Source organism: Centruroides sculpturatus, unplaced genomic scaffold, assembly GCF_000671375.1.
Source record: "Centruroides sculpturatus isolate CEXI.00-Female unplaced genomic scaffold, Cexi_2.0 scaffold954, whole genome shotgun sequence".
Taxonomy (NCBI): domain Eukaryota; kingdom Metazoa; phylum Arthropoda; class Arachnida; order Scorpiones; family Buthidae; genus Centruroides; species Centruroides sculpturatus.
Genome location: NW_019385191.1, coordinates 117,914 through 135,550, shown reverse-complemented (window position 1 = coordinate 135,550; position 17,637 = coordinate 117,914). Strand labels below are relative to the sequence as shown.

General features: G+C 30.0%; 1 protein-coding gene across 1 annotated transcript in view; it reads left to right on the top strand.

The window, feature by feature from the left end:
* Positions 1-14,318, top strand: part of LOC111635951 (pituitary tumor-transforming gene 1 protein-interacting protein-like) — a 44,338-nt gene extending 30,020 nt beyond the window's left edge. Inside the window, 3 exon segments of the mRNA XM_023381097.1 lie at positions 188-238; positions 320-340; positions 14,185-14,318. Of these exon segments, the coding sequence (XP_023236865.1) occupies positions 188-238; positions 320-340; positions 14,185-14,228 (116 nt within the window). The 3' untranslated portion in view covers positions 14,229-14,318.
* The last annotated feature ends 3,319 nt before the right edge of the window (positions 14,319-17,637 follow it).

The window sequence follows — 17,637 nt, the reverse complement described above, 5'->3', positions numbered from 1 at the left end:
ATTTGTTATCAATTTATAACATCAAGTACAATGAATCATAAGCTGAAATTTTTATTATTAGTTTTACTGTACGGCCATTTATTTCTGTGAGAAAGGAAAAAAAGTTGCATTTATATTAATCATATAAAAATGTATTAAACATAAAATATTTCCAATTGTTTAGAATAGTAATTATGTATTTTTTTTAAAAGGAAAAAAGAACGACAAACAAAAACAGATGAAATAAGACGTAAATATGGTGAGAATTTTTTTAATTTTCTACATGTGAAATCTGAGTTTTTTAAATTTAAAAACTAAATTTATTTAAATTTGTAACTAGGTCTATTATTAGATGCATCAGGTAAGAATTTCCAAAACTTGTGCATGTATGAATTATTAATTTTAATTATACTCAGATTATTTACAAATTGAGTGTAAACAGTGTGTGCATAATCAAACTTTGAAACTGCATGATAATAGAGAAAATTTATTCTAGTAGATGCCCTTCCATTCTTTTATTTGTGTAATCATTGTTTAAGAGTCAGCATTTTCTTTTTGAAACAGTTTAAGAAGTCAAGCAAAAATAAGATTCCTATTTAATTATATAGTTGATAAATTTTTACATCAGTGAGTTTTTGATTGCATAGCAGTTATATTTGCAAATGATGTAAAGTTTTATAGTTTTATATTATTTTATTAATATTCAAAACTTTTCTACATAATATACTGAAAAACTTTACTAATTGAAAAAACTTAACTTAAATTTTAAACTTTAATACTTGAAAAACAGTTTATATCAGTGTTTCTCAACAGGGGCGATATTGCCCCATGTGGGCGTTTTTCCATGTTGAGGGGGCGATTAGTAACAATTTATATTTTGGGGGCAAAAAATAATTTTCTGGGCGATATAGTAAAACATTATATTAAGAATAATTGGATATTTTATTTGTTATATCGTACAATAATTAAACAAATAACACTATAGTAGTCACTAGTCTATTCAATGAAGTACGAATTTGGCGTTAGCCTTGGCCCACAGCATCGAAATTTTGAAGTGAAGGGGGCAATACTACGTAACAGTTTTATTGAGAGGGCGATACTACGTTGAAGAGGGTGACAATTCATTAGAGGTTGAGAAACACTGGTTTATATAGTGAACACATGCATATAATATGTCTAACCAATTTTAATATTTTTGATGTAAAATGTGTGGGTTCAGAGATAAATCAATTTTGCAATTTCTTTAAGAACTATTTAAAACTATTAGAAAAGATATAGAAATCATTAATTTTAACAAACATTTTTCGAAGCAGCCTGTGACTTCATCTTTTGATATAAATACTAGAAAACTGTATGTGATTGGCTAATATTGTGTTATTTTTCAACAATATGATGATAAACTGGAAATGAAAATTTTATTGTAATTTAAATTTAATGTATGTACTATTAACTGGAAAATTCAAAAATAAAATTTAAATTATATTTTTTTTAATCTGAATTTTCAGAATGATCAAAAAAATTTAGTAAGTTGTCATAAGATCATTGTATAATCTAAATTAGAATTTTTAAATTAATATCAGAGCAAAAAATCATTAGAATTTTGAAGATTATTTTATTATTAAGAATTTATTAGAAGCTTTTTTTTTAATTTTATGATAAATTTTTTGTTTTATTTTCCTTTCCCTTAAGTATTCGTAGCTATTTCCTATTCTTCAGTGTGTGATAAAAAAATGCTAAAAATTATTAAGATACAGTCGACCCCCCTATAATTACGGTCCCTATAGTTACGATTCCTATAAAACTACGAAAAAATTGCTACCGGTATCTGTAAAAAATAGTAAAAGTTCCCTATAAACACCTCAAACGTCATCGGGAAGCCGAACTACTTTCCCGCCGTCCGTAGCGCCACGCTACGGAGAGATTTCTATCGTCTGGACAGTATTATATAAATTATATATAAATTAGGTACTGTACATATAATTATATATTAATTATATATAAATTAGGTACTGTATATATAATTATATATTAACTTATTGTAACTTTGTTATAATTAAATATATAATTTCCGCCGTCTAGCGTGGCGCCACGCTACGGAGATTTTTACGCTAACTATCGTCTGTCAGTATGTAAATTAGGTACCGTAAGTCTAATACAGTACTGTAATTTTATACATTTCTTGTGAAAGAAACATTTCTTATTCAACGGCGATTAAAATTATTTATATTAATGATGTCTCCGAAGTTCTACGAAGTTTTCACAGAAAAATAAGTTGTTAGAAATCGGCCGCTCTTTGCTGAGCTGTTCCGCGACGAAAACAATGTTGAGCAATGGCAATGTCGAATGGTGACACTCGGTAAGTAATCCTACAATTTTTTGTTTATAGCGTAGTTTATACGGATTATTCCCAAAAAATATATACGTATTTTGGAAATGTTGAGTCGGATTAGTCTAGAATCGATTAATTTTATGGAAGAAAATCTTTCAAACAGCCGTAGTCCGTAAACTTGATACGTGTCGGGTTGTGATTGGAAGGATTTGTAAGAAAGCGGATTCCTAGAGAATGGAACGTATCTCTATCTTATAGGGGGGTCGACTGTATTGAAATAATTATATAGTGGCCAAAAATTTTTTTCATATATCATAGAGAAAAAAGTTTTGCAATTTATTTAAATATTTGAAATTGCAGCAAATGCTGAAATTGATGATCTTCAACTTCCAAACACTTTCAAATGCACTGAATGCATCATTGAACCCTTCAGTTATTTATACTGATGTTATCACACATTGATATTATTGCTTCCTTTAGTAGGTTGATACTTCTGGGCTGTTCTTACAAAGGAATGTTGTATAAATTTAGAGATAAAAAATAGCACTGAGAAATAAAAATTAGAATAGCGATTATAAGGTAAATTATTTATTGATCCAGACTTTGGACAGCCTTTTATATATTAATACATTCAGAGGGAAATGTTTTCAGTTAAAAATGAACTGAATTTATGGGAATGTTAATATACTTGTACTTTTTCAGTATTAAGTGGTTCTCCCCAGAAATTTTTTTATTTTGGTAAATTCTTTCTTTTCTAAGAATTTTATAATAAACACTAAGAAGAAAAACACTTGAATGTGAAAGTATAGTATGTAAAATTTATTCTTGTATCTCCCATATATAAATACAGTGGTACCTCAGTATACGTCTGCTTTAGAATACGTTCAATTTGGAATACGTCCTGTTTGGGCGAAACAAATTTTGCTCGGTATACGACTTAATTCAATTATATGCGCCATCAATGAACAAGTAGCACTATCGATGTACTAGACCAGACTAGACGTTCGCGGTGTAATGGTTTATAACTTTGTTAAATTTCTTCTGATTTTAATTTGTAAGTAAAATTCTATTATTTTTATTAATCATAAATTGCAAAAAAGCAAATGAAAAGCAACAGAAAACTAAAAAAATGACTAGAATCACAATGGAACTGAAAAAAGAGATTGTTGAGAAATATGAAGGTGGCATGCGGGTTCAAGATTTTACTGTTGCATACCATATTCTGAGAACGACGATATTGACAATCGTGAAAAATAAAGACATTATTAAATCTGCTAATGTTGCGAAAGAGGTTAAATCAATTTCTAAACAGAGATTGAAGACATTAGATCATGTTGAGAAATTGCTTTTGTTTTGGATAACTGAAAAACAGTGTGCTGGCGACAGCGTATCAGAAACAATTATTTGCGAGAAAGCTAAAAAGATACATGTTGATCTCACGAAAAATAAGCAGGAACTAGCTAGGAAAGCGAGGTGTTTAAAGCCCGCATTTTTTTTTACATGAGAATGGATTAATCATTTTTACATTACTTCTTATGGGAAAGGTTGGTTTGGTATACGTTCTATTCGGTATAAGTCCAAACACCAGGAACGGATTAAGGTCGTATACCGAGGTTTCACTGTACTTTGTTTTTCCTATGTTTATAGATAATATGCATGCTTTGTCTGTCTTGCACTTATATTGAATTGCATTTGAAAGAGTTTATGTAGAACTTAATTTATCATATGCCTTTGCAAAATCTTTGTAGGTAATCAATGATTGTGATGTCAGTTTGATGTTTTTATAATTGTTTTGTATTAATTTAATAACTTTGTATTCTATATTAATATAATGTGAATAAATCACTTATTTATACACTGACAGATCCTAAATCAACTGGTAGAGAATTTTTTTTATACTATAGAAAATAAATTTTTCTTTTGTAAGCAGGGAATGTCAAATAAAAGCCTAATTCCCATTGTGAAAAAATTGTGCAAGTGGGAATTTCAAAAAACAGCAAACAAAATAAGAAACCTATTTTAGTGTTGATTCCTTTTTGAAAATGTAGTGTGTTCAGATTAACATCAACTATTGATACTGTTGAAATGACTTTAGAAATTCAAGATGGATGATGGTATCATTGATAGCAAATTACAGGTACTGTATGTCCCCAAAGTATGATAGTCCAGAACAGAACTATCATAAATCAAACATAAAAATAATGGCATACAGGTATAATTAAAGTTTGAAACAGTGCACACAAGCCTATGTAATATTGTGTGTGTGGATGTGTGATTGATTACAATATAAATTATATATACTAAACTAAAACAATATATGTTACCGGCAAAGTATGAAAAGCCAGCATTCTATAGAATACCTAGGCATTGTATATAATGCCCAGTGTTTTTAGGCAATGTATGAAATATGAGAATTATTACATACATTCTCTAGGCATTGTTTATAATACCTAGGCATTCTATAGAACGACAAATGCTATTTAGGCAAAGTATGAAAGAAGGTCCTGATAAACCATTAAAAAAAAATTATTCAAAATATGTAAAAAAAAAATGAAAGTTGTACAAAACAAAATGTATGCATTTCTTATTAAAGGAAACAAACTTTTCATATAAAAAATAAGAAATTAAAATTAACCTACTTGTTGCAACATGGTAGGCTTGAATTACATTTCATTACATTTTTCATGCAAAAACATTTCATATTTTGGCACTTTGTTTTATACATACATTTGACGAATCCTTGGCCACTTCCACTAGACTGAGCAATTTCAACTGACCGGAGAGGAATTTCATGGTCAGGAATATCTTCAATTCTAAACAAGTTCTTAGAGCATAAAGTGAATTGTGATCTCACATATACTTGTTTTAAAATTCCTTCATAAGTTTCAAGTCAGTAGAAACCATCCTCTGTCACACTCATTACAACTGCCAATATATTGCACGAATCACCTCGCCCCTTGTCAACGTCAGGAATAGGAACTCGCACAGTAGTTCCCAAAGAAGCAGTGGGAAATTCTTTTTCTGAATTCATTTTCATTTTTTTGGCTTGTATTTCCAGATTGTTTTTAGAATTTATTTTACCTTCAATAGCATTTTCAGTTTTGAAACAAAGGGTGCACAAAATATCTATTTCATCATCTTTACTAGCATGGCCACAGAAGGTATGAATTTTTTGACGACATTTTTTACATGCAAGTGCATCACTCGTTTCCTTTAAACACACACAACAGGTATCAGAAATGGAATTCTCTTTGGTAAGCATGTTTTCATCATGTTGGTTTAATCCACTAACGACTATAATCTCATCCATGTTTTTTAAAACAGGCTCTTTTTCTTGCATAATCTGATTAGTTTCACATTTTCCATTGTTTTGATGCTTTCTATTACTTTTTCTAGCTGCTCCTCTGTATTTATGTCTTTTAAAACATTTTCTGGTAGAAAAGACCTACTTTAGGTTTGCAGCCAAAAAGAGCTTCATATGGTGTTCTTTTGATCCTAGAATGATAAGCTGTATTTTTCATAAATTGAATGAAACGCAGTCCTTCACTCCAGCAGTCAGATTTGTTGTCCTGCATCCAAGTACAAAGCATATTTTCGATATCTTGATTAGCTCTTTCGACACTACCCTGGCTTTGTGAATGGCGAGACTTCCCATGGACGATCTTCAGTGCTGGCCAAAACTCCTTCAAGCTGGTCACCACATTATTGGCAAATTCCCTACCATTGTCAGTATAATATAGATAGCACTCCAAGCAACGAGAACATGTCCACTAGGTTGTAGGCTACTACTTCAGCTCTTTTTCATGTTAGAGACTTAAGAATCACAAATTTTGTGAGATGATCTTGGTACACCATAATAAATTTGTATTCTCTATCTGGCTGAGACTGAAAGTCAATAAGATCTACCTGACAACAGGAATGAAATTCGGAAAAAGTCATAGGTTTAACAAGAATGCCCTTTTTAATACCTTTCTGTTTTTTCTGGCAAGGTTCACAAAGGTGGATGTACAGTTCAATATCATGACGTGTAACGTTATTGTATTTGGTTGAAAGTTCTTTCAACATTCTATCACGTCCTCCGTGTCCAATAGCCAAATGAGCTTCATGAATTATGTGAAATAACTCTGAGTCCGTGATATAATACTGTATAGTACTGACGCCTTCTTTAACAGGATAAATGAGTTTACTTTTGTTTTCTACAATCATCACATCATAACGATTCAGCAACCAATAGTCCCTGGGTTCCTTCTTAGTAGTCATTTTTTGCTTTTTGTACATCATTTATTAACTTCTGGTAAGTAGTTTCGGTTAAAAAAATACTGTTTTTTTTGGCATCATTAACTCGAATTTTGGACAGTTCCTCGTTGAATCATTGTTTCATGTCTATAGACCAGTGTTTTTCAACCTTTTTCATTGAGTGGCACACCTAATTGAAAAATAACAAATCGTGACACCCTTGACCAGCGGCGGATGTAGAATCTGAATAAGGGGGGGACTAATGGGCCAGATGAATTTTTTGCAAAAACGAATATTACGCGCAACGCAAAAATGTTTCTACATGTTTAAAATCAAAATTTAAGTTCATTGAATTTTGTCGAAATACCTACATGTAAAATAATAGTCTCACTATTGTTTTTTAACTATAGTTTTATTATCAAATATATCATCATTTTATTGATAAACAATTTTTGTTAAGTTTTTTTTATACTATAGAAAATAAATTTTTCTTTTGTNCTTTACTTTTTAAATCTTAACCACTTAGTCAAATAGCTCCCTACGAGTGGAATCAGAGACGGTCCTGCTAGGTGCGCGGTGCGTGCATGCACGCGGGCTGCCAAATCCCGAGGGTGCCGATACCGGTCAATGTCAAATGCCTCTTTTCTCGCATCACTAGAATATCTCAAAGGACGCGACAGGGTTGTTGTTAGTTTTAAACGTTTCTCACCATAGCTGTAAAAATCTAAATATGTTAAACTTAATAGTCATTTGTTTTCTAACTAATTCTTTTTAGTACCAGGTGTCCACGGAATTTCCAAAATTTACAACTTTTCGGTCACTCTCGTTGAACTGGAAAAATTTGTTTATATTACGTCTAATATTACGAAAAAATCAGTCCCCACTGTACACGTGCGACTAAATATCCAGATGGCACAACTTACTGATTGGTCAGCTGAATGACGTCAACCCAGCGAAGTATAGATTATATTCTGTGGTTGTCAGAACGTATCATGACGAAATAGATTATTGTTTTTAGTTGTCGTAATATGGAATGATTATAAAGTGAAAATACAGCAGATTATTTATTTTTTTGAACATTTAACTTCATACTTGATCTTTATGCACNCTTTTTCATATCAATTTAAAAAATTTAAATTAAAAAAATGATAAAAAATTGTTTATTTGTAATCATTGCTTTTGAATACTATGAAAATACTGTAATATGCACCTACTTTGTGATTGAAACCACACGCTTTTCAAAGTACAATGCAATGCTTTTTAAAGATATACAAGACACAAGTCTCCACATCGTTCTTCTCTGGTGGTTGACCTGGTACTGGGACTGGGAACATGATGGCCAAGCAATGTGGTTTGGGCGAACTCGTGACACGTTGTGCATACACGTAGCGTAGAACATTACATTAACATGAGATTAGTCATAGTTTCTTTGCTTACTAGATATCTCGTAGCAAAATAGAACTGACAATGAGTTATCTTGAACTACACTTAAGTAAATTTCCAAGAAAATGCCTAAAGGCTCTAAACTTTGTGACACCCCAATCATGGCGCCGTGGCACCCCGGTTGAAAAATACTGCTGTAGACCATGACACCTTCTCCAACACTACAGCTTGCTCCTCCATTTTCATAGAGCACAGTAAAAAAACTAATTTTTTGTTGAACAAATTTAAGTAAAATTGTGTATTTTGACACTCCTGAACAAACCGCAAAGTGCAACCAACAAATTCTAAGCCTGAGGTGCGTGTTAAAAGTCACGTGCCTTGCCACGTGATATTCAAAACGAATCGGAGATGTATTTCATACTTTGCCGGTTTCTCATTTGGCATTCTATAGAATGCCTAGGGAAATTGTAAAATATGAATCATTTCATAGTTTTAGGCATTGTATGCAATGCCTAGCATTCTATAGAATGCCAGATTTCAAACTTTGCCAGTAACAAATTTCTTTAAACAAAAAATCATACCGAGATGAGTTCTATAATTTTCATGTGGAATTGATTTTATTTTTATTACAGTAGAACCTCGAAAACTCGGCTCTCGATAACCCGGCACTCCGGATAACTCGGCCCCACCCTGACAGGGCAAAAAAATCCTTAGTTAATTAATTTTCATTATAGACAGATTTATAAAAGTATAAAAGCTCTCATAAAGTATTTTTCTGAGGTCTGTCTTATCAGGTAAATTACTGTACACAGTGTATTCATTAATTTTCATTTTCATGTAGTAAAGGCTCTATGCCTTCATAAAGGACGTACTTTTCGTTTGTTTAAGGGTATTTGGGCAGTTTATTCTCTGTTATATTCTCAAGTAAACAATACGTACAAGTACAGTACAGTATTTTCTGAGGAAACACTCGTACTTATTTTTTTAACCCCATTCTCGATAACCCGGCATTTTCACAAACTCGGCCACCCTTCGGTCCACATTAGGCCGAGTTTTCAAGGTTCTACTGTATTAATTTACTTTAGTGTTGTTATAAAAATTGAATTAACATGATTAATCAAACGATATAGCTTCACCTAAAGTTTGGTTCATGTTGCTTTGAAAACAACATGAACCAAAATGGAGTTTAAACTAAGTTATAACTTGAGACAAATAAACTTTCAGTTATTGTTATATACAGTTTGTTTATTGCCCATTAGATTATTATGTTTAATATTTAATAATTATACCATGATGTGAATGTGACCAATTTTATATTAGTATAATGAAAAAAATCACATATTTTTCTTTATATACTAATTTTAGCCATTGTAAGTATGAGTGATCATAAGTTGAGGACTGAATGTATTTCTTTCTAATAGAATGTTTACAAAGGAAATATAAATGTACCATCAATGTTTCATTTTGTTTTATCTGCCATATTGATCTACAGATGTCACAATAGTTCTCATTTTCTATTGGCAATTGATTTTCCTTTTCTGCTTATAATTACAGAAGTTTAAAAATAGTTTTAACTTTTTGGGATCTTTTCTGTAAGGATTGATCAACAGTTTCAAAGGTTATTAGTAGAGCTTAAACCTATTTGGACCCTGAAACAGACTGATTTTTTACCTTTTACCTACTATAAAGTTTGCCTTGAGTGGAAACTTTGTGAGGTGCATCACTTTTTGGCAGTGGCTTGGATTCTGATGGGGGTGGATGTGAAGAAAAACATTGCTGCCAAAGTCCTGTTGGGTACTGGGTCTCATCAGTGGATTGGAGGAAGGGGTTAGGAATGGAAGATGGCTAGACAGATTTAGTGAGAAGGACACAATCTTGGTGAACTTGGAGTCTCCTAAAAGACCAAGGGGGAAAGCAAAAGAAATTGAGAGACATTGTATAGAGTGGTGAAAGGAACTACTATGTAAGGTCCAATGTTTTGCTCAACAAAATCATCTGTTCTTAGAATAAACTAGAACAGGATAAGAAAGAACATACATTTTTCTCTATGCTACAGAAATGAAAAATATTTCTGCTTTTGGTTAATGCACTACTTTCCACAATTGGGAATGAAGCTTAACAGTTTATAACTATCTTTGTTTGACACATGAATTTTCCAAATTAACCAGCCAAGTGATCATTAAAATCAGCTAAGCCAGAGCACTTATGTGAAAAGCCTAGAGAAACATTAACATTTCATTAATAATAATAATAGTTTATATTTCTCACACACACACACACACACACACTTCTCTTGACATCTGATATGAATTATGAAAATTGTTGGATGTTTACCAACATTATAAAACACATTTTTATAAAATTGAATCTTTATTATTGTTTTTCTTTCGTTGCTAAAGATTCTGCAAAGAGATTGAATTCTATTTGATTTTATCTACTGGAAAAATTTATTTTTAGAGTTAGATTGTTATGTAGAATTTATGCAAATAATCAATTTAAATACTAAATTTTGTATTAAAACAAATTACTCAAATTACTTATTAGTACCAAAAGAATGTCAGTTAATTCTAGAATAAAATAATTATTCTGTATAATAGTGAGTTTATGCATTGATATTTTCTGTCATAATTATATTTATAAATAACATACCACTCCTAATGTTCAATGCTTGTTATTTGTATAAGAACTTGTTATATTTGCATTAAATTTGAAAACAAGGTTGTTGAGTGTTCAGTCATTCCATCCAAAGGCTAAAAGTTCCATCTCCAAAGACATCAAAAATCAAGTTTCACGCTTGTTGTCATGCCTAATTAGTATCCTTTTTCAATATTTCCCAATATTCTGTAATTATTACAGAATGTTTTTATACTATGTATTGGATGGTATCGATAAAGGATAGTAATTGGGCATGATGATGTGTGACTTGATTTTCAGTATTTTTGGAAATAGAATATTTTTACCTTTGGGTAGTATAATTGATTTGACCACTCTGTTGCCTTAAGTGAATTGTGTTTCTTAAATTTACTTTACTTGATCAAACTGTGTTCCTTTTAATAATCTTCAACTTCAAAATTTGATTTCAAAAATAAATATACATCAGCTTCTATCAATTTAATAATCATATCCAGATAAGAAAAACTATTAAATATATTGAAATCTCATTGTCATTTCAGTTGTCACGTTTAATAAAATGATGTGTTAGGCTACTTTGTTTTGTTCCATTATAAGCAATTGGCTACTGTTATAAGCTTATTTTATAACACAAGCTTAGAATGGAAGACTATAAGGTTAAAAATATAAGTAGTAAACAGTATAAAATGCTTTGTTTTAATGTTATAACAGGAAATGTCAATGCAAAAATTTGTTGATATGCATACATTTTAAAGAAGTTTGCAGAATTTATATCTTATGGGAAATAAATATTATTTAATATAATCTAAATAACTTAGTAAATTCTATTGAATGCAACTAAATATCATTTTCTTATGAGGGTTTTTCATCCAACAGATAAAATGGAATTACAAGGTATGAAGTTTAAATGTACTGACAGGTTTTGATTATTTGAAATGATCAGTTTAATTATTATTATTTTTATAGATTTTAAGTTTAAAAGATGTCTAATTTTTAATTTCTATTAAGCTAATGCTTTAGACAGTTTTTATAATAATTAACATTTAAATATTCTAAAGAATAGGAATAGAAAAGGAGAGAATAAATTCTGTCTTCATATAAGATAGTTCTTGAGATACCGCTATATACCAGTTTGTTGTGAATTAAATAACAACATAAAACAAATATTAAATATTGTTGATAAACAGTTCATACAGAAGGTAGAACATGTAAATGAATTGAAAGTTGGTGTGCATACAATCGTGGAACATTGTGCCTCGTGATTTTATGTAATGTCTTGTTTTGAAAGTGGTTTATTTCATAATGGTTGTAAGATTATTGTTCCTAAAATTAATTTTTGAGAAGGATAAGTAACAGCTTTTTTTCTCTGCTGAATTCAGTTATTGGAATACCCCAACAGTGTAAGGAACATGATCTAAATATTAGTAAGGCCAAAATTAGCAACATATAAGTGCTATGAAATCTACAATATATCAAATAAAAGTTGTTCCATGATGCTGAGTTTCAAAGGCAATACTAGCTCTCCAGAGGACCATGCAGTGTCTGGTTATTACAAAAGAAATTTGTTTTGCCATAAAAATTAAAATACAATAAAAAAATTTTTCAAATATTTGTATTCTCAAGTAAATTTGAGATAAATTTGCCTGACTTATAAGAAATTACATAAACACCATTCATGGGAATGATTTTATAATTAAAAGAAAATTTGGAATGAATTTTCATATTCTATACATCAAGCAATATAATTATAATTTTTAGGTTCAGATTTTGATAAATGTGCTTTTATTTTGTATTCTTTTCATTTTTCTCCTGTAAAAGTTCGTCCGATGGAGAATTATTTTTAATAAAATAAAATTGAAGACAAAACTGTCCAAAAAGGATCACCATTTATTACTTGTGTTCCAAGACTAACACATTTTCGGCGACTGACCTTTCTTTTTAGGCTACTTGTCGCCAGAAAGTTTACAAAAAGTCCTTTTAAAAAACACAAAACACATCCAATTAAAATTTTTAAAAATTTCTGAAAAAGGAACTGGTGACATACAGTTGTCTTGCTTACTTCCATCATACCTTCTTTTGGGGTTGCTTCTGCTTTTTATATACTAAAGATTAGCGCTGGAAAATGTAGATTTTTAGAGAAGTTCTCCCTGGTGACGATACATGTAGAAATTTCTTCTGTAAAAGTTCGTCCTGTGGAGAATTATTTCTAATAAAATCGTCATAAGGTCAGTCGCCGAAAATGTGTTAGTCTTGGAACACAAGTAATAAATGGTGATCCTTTTTGGACAGTTTTGTCTTCAATTTTATTTTATTAAAAATAATTCTCCATCGGACAAACTTTTACAGAAGAAATTTCTACATGTATCGTCACCAGAGGGCAACTTCTCTAAAAATCTACATTTTCAGCGCTAATCTTTAGTAGATAAAAAGCAGAAGCAACGCCTAAAGAAGGTATGATGGAAGTAAGCAAGACAACTGTATGTCACCAGTTCCTTTTTCAGAAATTTTTAAAAATTTTAATTGGATGTGTTTTGTGTTTTTTTAAAAGGACTTTTTGTAAACTTTCCGGCGACAAGTAGCCTAAAAAGAAAGGTCAGTCGCTGAAAGTGTGTTAGTCTTGGAACACAAGTAATAAATGGTGATCCTTTTTGGACAGTTTTGTCTTCAATTTTACTTTTCATTTTTGTCAAGTTGTTTTTGAGATAACGACAGAAAAATCAGTACTTTTAGCCATTTTATTTATTTTTTTTTTGTAAGTTAGATTTTATATTTTATACTGTATGATCCAAAATGTATTTACTAAAACGAATTTAAAATTATTATTCTGTAATCAAGATAAGAATAAAAGCATTAAAAATGTAGATTAATTTTTTTGTGTGTATACCATCAAACCAATGGATGTGAAGATACTGTATTAAAACAGTATTATCTTTCTCAATAACTAGAATTTCTTGCTTGGTTGACATCGTGGTTTGTTTCTACCATTTTTTGCAAGAATTTGAGCAAATTGATACTACTACTACTTATTGTCACTTTTGTAATTCTCTTTAGGAAAATTTCTGCTCTCATCATGATTATATATCCTTTTGTTCTGGAAAATTTCATTTGACTAGGTTTATCATTTTGAAACACAAGTAATGTTCAATCTTTCTTTTTTATTGCATTATGACTTATGTCAAGATACACAAACCTTTGCCTCACTGCTTCAATCTAGTCCCAAGACTATATTGGAAAATGTAATAATAAAATTCATATAGGAAATATATCATCCACTGTTCTGTAATCTGATATATTATATATGATAACATTGCACATACTTCATATAATGTGGAAAAAAATTTTAATTATGGCTTACTGAACCTTTCTTTTTTTATATTGAGATTTTGTATATAAAACATTTAGAATAATCAATGATTAATTATAGGATTGCATTTTATTTAATAATAATCTCCCAGAGGAAAGTTGTTAGTATTGAATCATTTCTATATATCTTTTATACACACACTATTTTAAAATGCAAGTTTTTGTAAATTCATCATTGTCCTGCTTCATTTCACATTTATTAAGTATAATAAATAAAAAAAATTAATTAAATTTTGTTTTTAATATCTTAAATTTCTTTTCAGGTTTAATTAAGGACGACAATCCATACCAAAGATTTGATACTTAAAAAGGGACCATTTATTAAAATATACAGAGCATTTTAGGCAAAATTCTAGACAATCTTTCCATAATTATAATCCATCCATAAAATAAATAATAAAAATTTTGTGAATAATTAAATTGATCTTTATTTCAAATATTATAAGAAAACATGTATATAAAAAAAATTTCTTTTTTGATTTATATTCAGATTTTCTGTCCTCTTATTCCAGATTATTATATAAAAAGTGATGATAATATATGGAAAAATAAAAATTATATTTTATCAAAGATGTATGTCATCAGTTTCTATGCAAATTCTAATGTAATAGAACTGATATAATTTTGATATTGTATGTAGATGTTAAAAAATTTCTGCAGAATATAATACGGGTAGGAATACTTTTGTAATTCATTTTTTCCTGTTTTTTGTAAATGAATTAAAAAATTAAAATTAAGTTATTGTTATCTTTATTAAGTAAAGACTTCATAAAATAAATATTAAAAGCAAAACAATGGGAGAAAAATCAAATTTTAACCAGAAATTATTTTTGCAAATTAGTTTTAAAAACATAAATAAACTAGACTCGCATTAAGACGAATTTCCTTAACTCGAATTTTATTTTTGTCTGGATTTTCGACACATTCTGTTCCTATAAGTAGAAGTACAGTGGAATCCGCATAAGAGATGCTGCAGCATGCTGAAATAAGATGATTGTTAATTAATAGTGTTCAATTATTTTTTTTTTCATGTCTTTTGTAATTTACGGGCTGTTCATAAATGACATCCACAATGGGAGAGAGGGGAGTTATAACAAGTCTGACAATGGGGAGGGGTTGAGCTTCAGTGGACGTCCGTTTTATTCATTTAATTTTATACTGTACAGATTATTCATTTAATTATATTTATTTCAAAAGTTCTTGTATGTTTTGTTTTTACTCTATTATTCATATAATGATAAAGGTTTTAAGGGGAGTTGAGTTTTGTTGGACGTTCGAAAAGGAGAGGGGGTTACAGAAGCTTGGACAGAGAAAAATTCGGACGTAATTTATGGACAACCCCTTATAATACACGCCGAAACGTTAAAATTATTATCACTGTTTTATTGTATTTACATATTGGTTTCCGTTCTTATATCAGTAGTGGATGCGGAAGAACCCAAAGGAGGCTAATTCAAAAATATTTGAATAACTATCTTTTATGAACATGTGCTGTACATGATGATTGTAATATGGATAGTCGGATGAATCATATTTGCCATCATTGAAGTTAGAATAAATTTTAAGTTTTTTTTTGTTTTTGGTGTTAATGGGAAGGCCTTAAATCCGCCCCTGTATATAATTTTTATCGTTCTATCAAATAATAAGTAAATTATGTTTACCAGTCGCACTACTATAATTTCTTCCTAGAGATAGTGCCCTAGCCGAAATGTGAATCAGATTACATGATTTTAATATCTAAAGAACAGTATTTCTCACACCTGGGCCGCGATTTTACGAAGGATTTACAGATTGAAACCTGAAATTGAAGCTAAATTCGAAATCCACCCAGATGGAGTAATCGACTTTTAATGATTACAAAGTAAACATTCGTTATATAGAAATTTAACTTCGTTATTTAGAAGCAATTTTACATGTGTTTTTGGCTGAAAGAAAACAGTGTGCCTGTACAATGCAAAAATTCGTTATACGGAAAAATTTGCTGTGTAGAAGGAATATGGAAGTTTGTAAAATGCATAAACTGTATAAATTTAATGAAAAACGTACGTCTACTGAAGTCCTTCCCCCGACTTTGTCCAACTTGTCTTGTCTTAATCTCCCTTTCCAGTGTGGACGTCATTTATGGACAGTCCCTTAATGTGTAATTGCTTCTCGTGTGTATCCAATAAAACCTGTTTATTATGATTCTGTAAGAAATCCTTTGACTGTCCTTACATTAGAACAGTGGTTCTCAACCTTTCTTGTTGATGTATTAGCCCATTAGTTCGTCTCAAGTACCCCTTATTTTTTTTATGTAAATTTTATAATTACTGCATTAGATGTATACAGCCCTTATAACTGAGCGCCATAGAAAAACACTAACTATAACTAAAAGTGGATTACTTATTTTACGTAAAAATAATAAATTTAATCAGGTACATACATTTATTTATTATTATTTGATGATATATAAAATCACAGAAGTCATTTCAATACATGCATAAATTACATTTCCTAAAAATAAATAATTATAATTAACGATAAAGAAAATTAAATTATTCTACAATAATTTCTAACAAAATTTAACGGGGTTATTTGTTGCGATAAATCTTCAGCAATTTTTTCAAAATTTGGTTCCCACGTTGTTAACTGACAACGAATGTCTGCTGATGCGTTAAGCCTGTTTCTTTGTTTAGTTTTTGTGTCACAGTATTTGGCAAACTCGCATTTGCACAAATACATTGTTACAAATGGTAAAAGTTTTATAGCTTTATCGGCTACGTTTGGATAAGCTTTTACTAGACCAGCCCAAAATGACGATAAAGATACAGTAGAAAACATTTCTTTATATGTTGTGTCAGTAGAAATGTCCATCAGTTGCTCTTCTTTTGATGACAAACTAATTTTTTTAATTTGTAGAAAAAGGATTTATTATTCACACATAATTTTCAATTTCATTATCGTCAAGATGATAATTGTTAAATGAAGTCAACAGATCCTCAAGATGTTGAATTATAGCTTTTTTTTTAAATCAGTATCAACGAAAATCTTTTCTAAAAGATAAGAACTTAATTTATCAAAAATGTCAAATTTTCCTGCCTTACATCTTTCCTTCCACATTGAAATTTTCATCTTAAACGCAGAAATTTTGTCATTGGCAGTGAAAATATTATTTTTTCCTTGCAGTGATAAATTTAATGCGTTACAGTGGCGTGCCGTGACATTTGATGATAGGGAAGCTGTGTTTCTGTAAGAAACCGACTTCCAGGGGCAATCAGCTAATTCTTTAAATGTATTTTTAATAGATTATTTATCTGACGTAATTAATAAATAAACAAGTTCAAAATAATTACCTCTGTTATTAGATTCAATAGATTCCTTATGCCAGGGATGGCGAACCTATGGCACGCACAAAAAATATGATTTATTTTTATTAATCAAAACGAAAATTTATTTTATAAATTATAAAAATGAATTAGAATTCAATAATCCATACTTTAAAAATAATTTATAATTTAAATTTATAGTTCTGAATATCTACCAACTATAAAATATCATTTTGTGATACGATCGATGCTCTCCTGTGGTCATGCTTATTAATTTGCTCCGTCATGAAAACAGACTGTATTGCCAATGAGCCTTTAGTCTTTGTAATTCCAAGCATTTGTAAGTATAATTTTAAAACTTGACACGTTAAATATAACTATTTACAACACTATGGTTTTATTTTAAGGTAA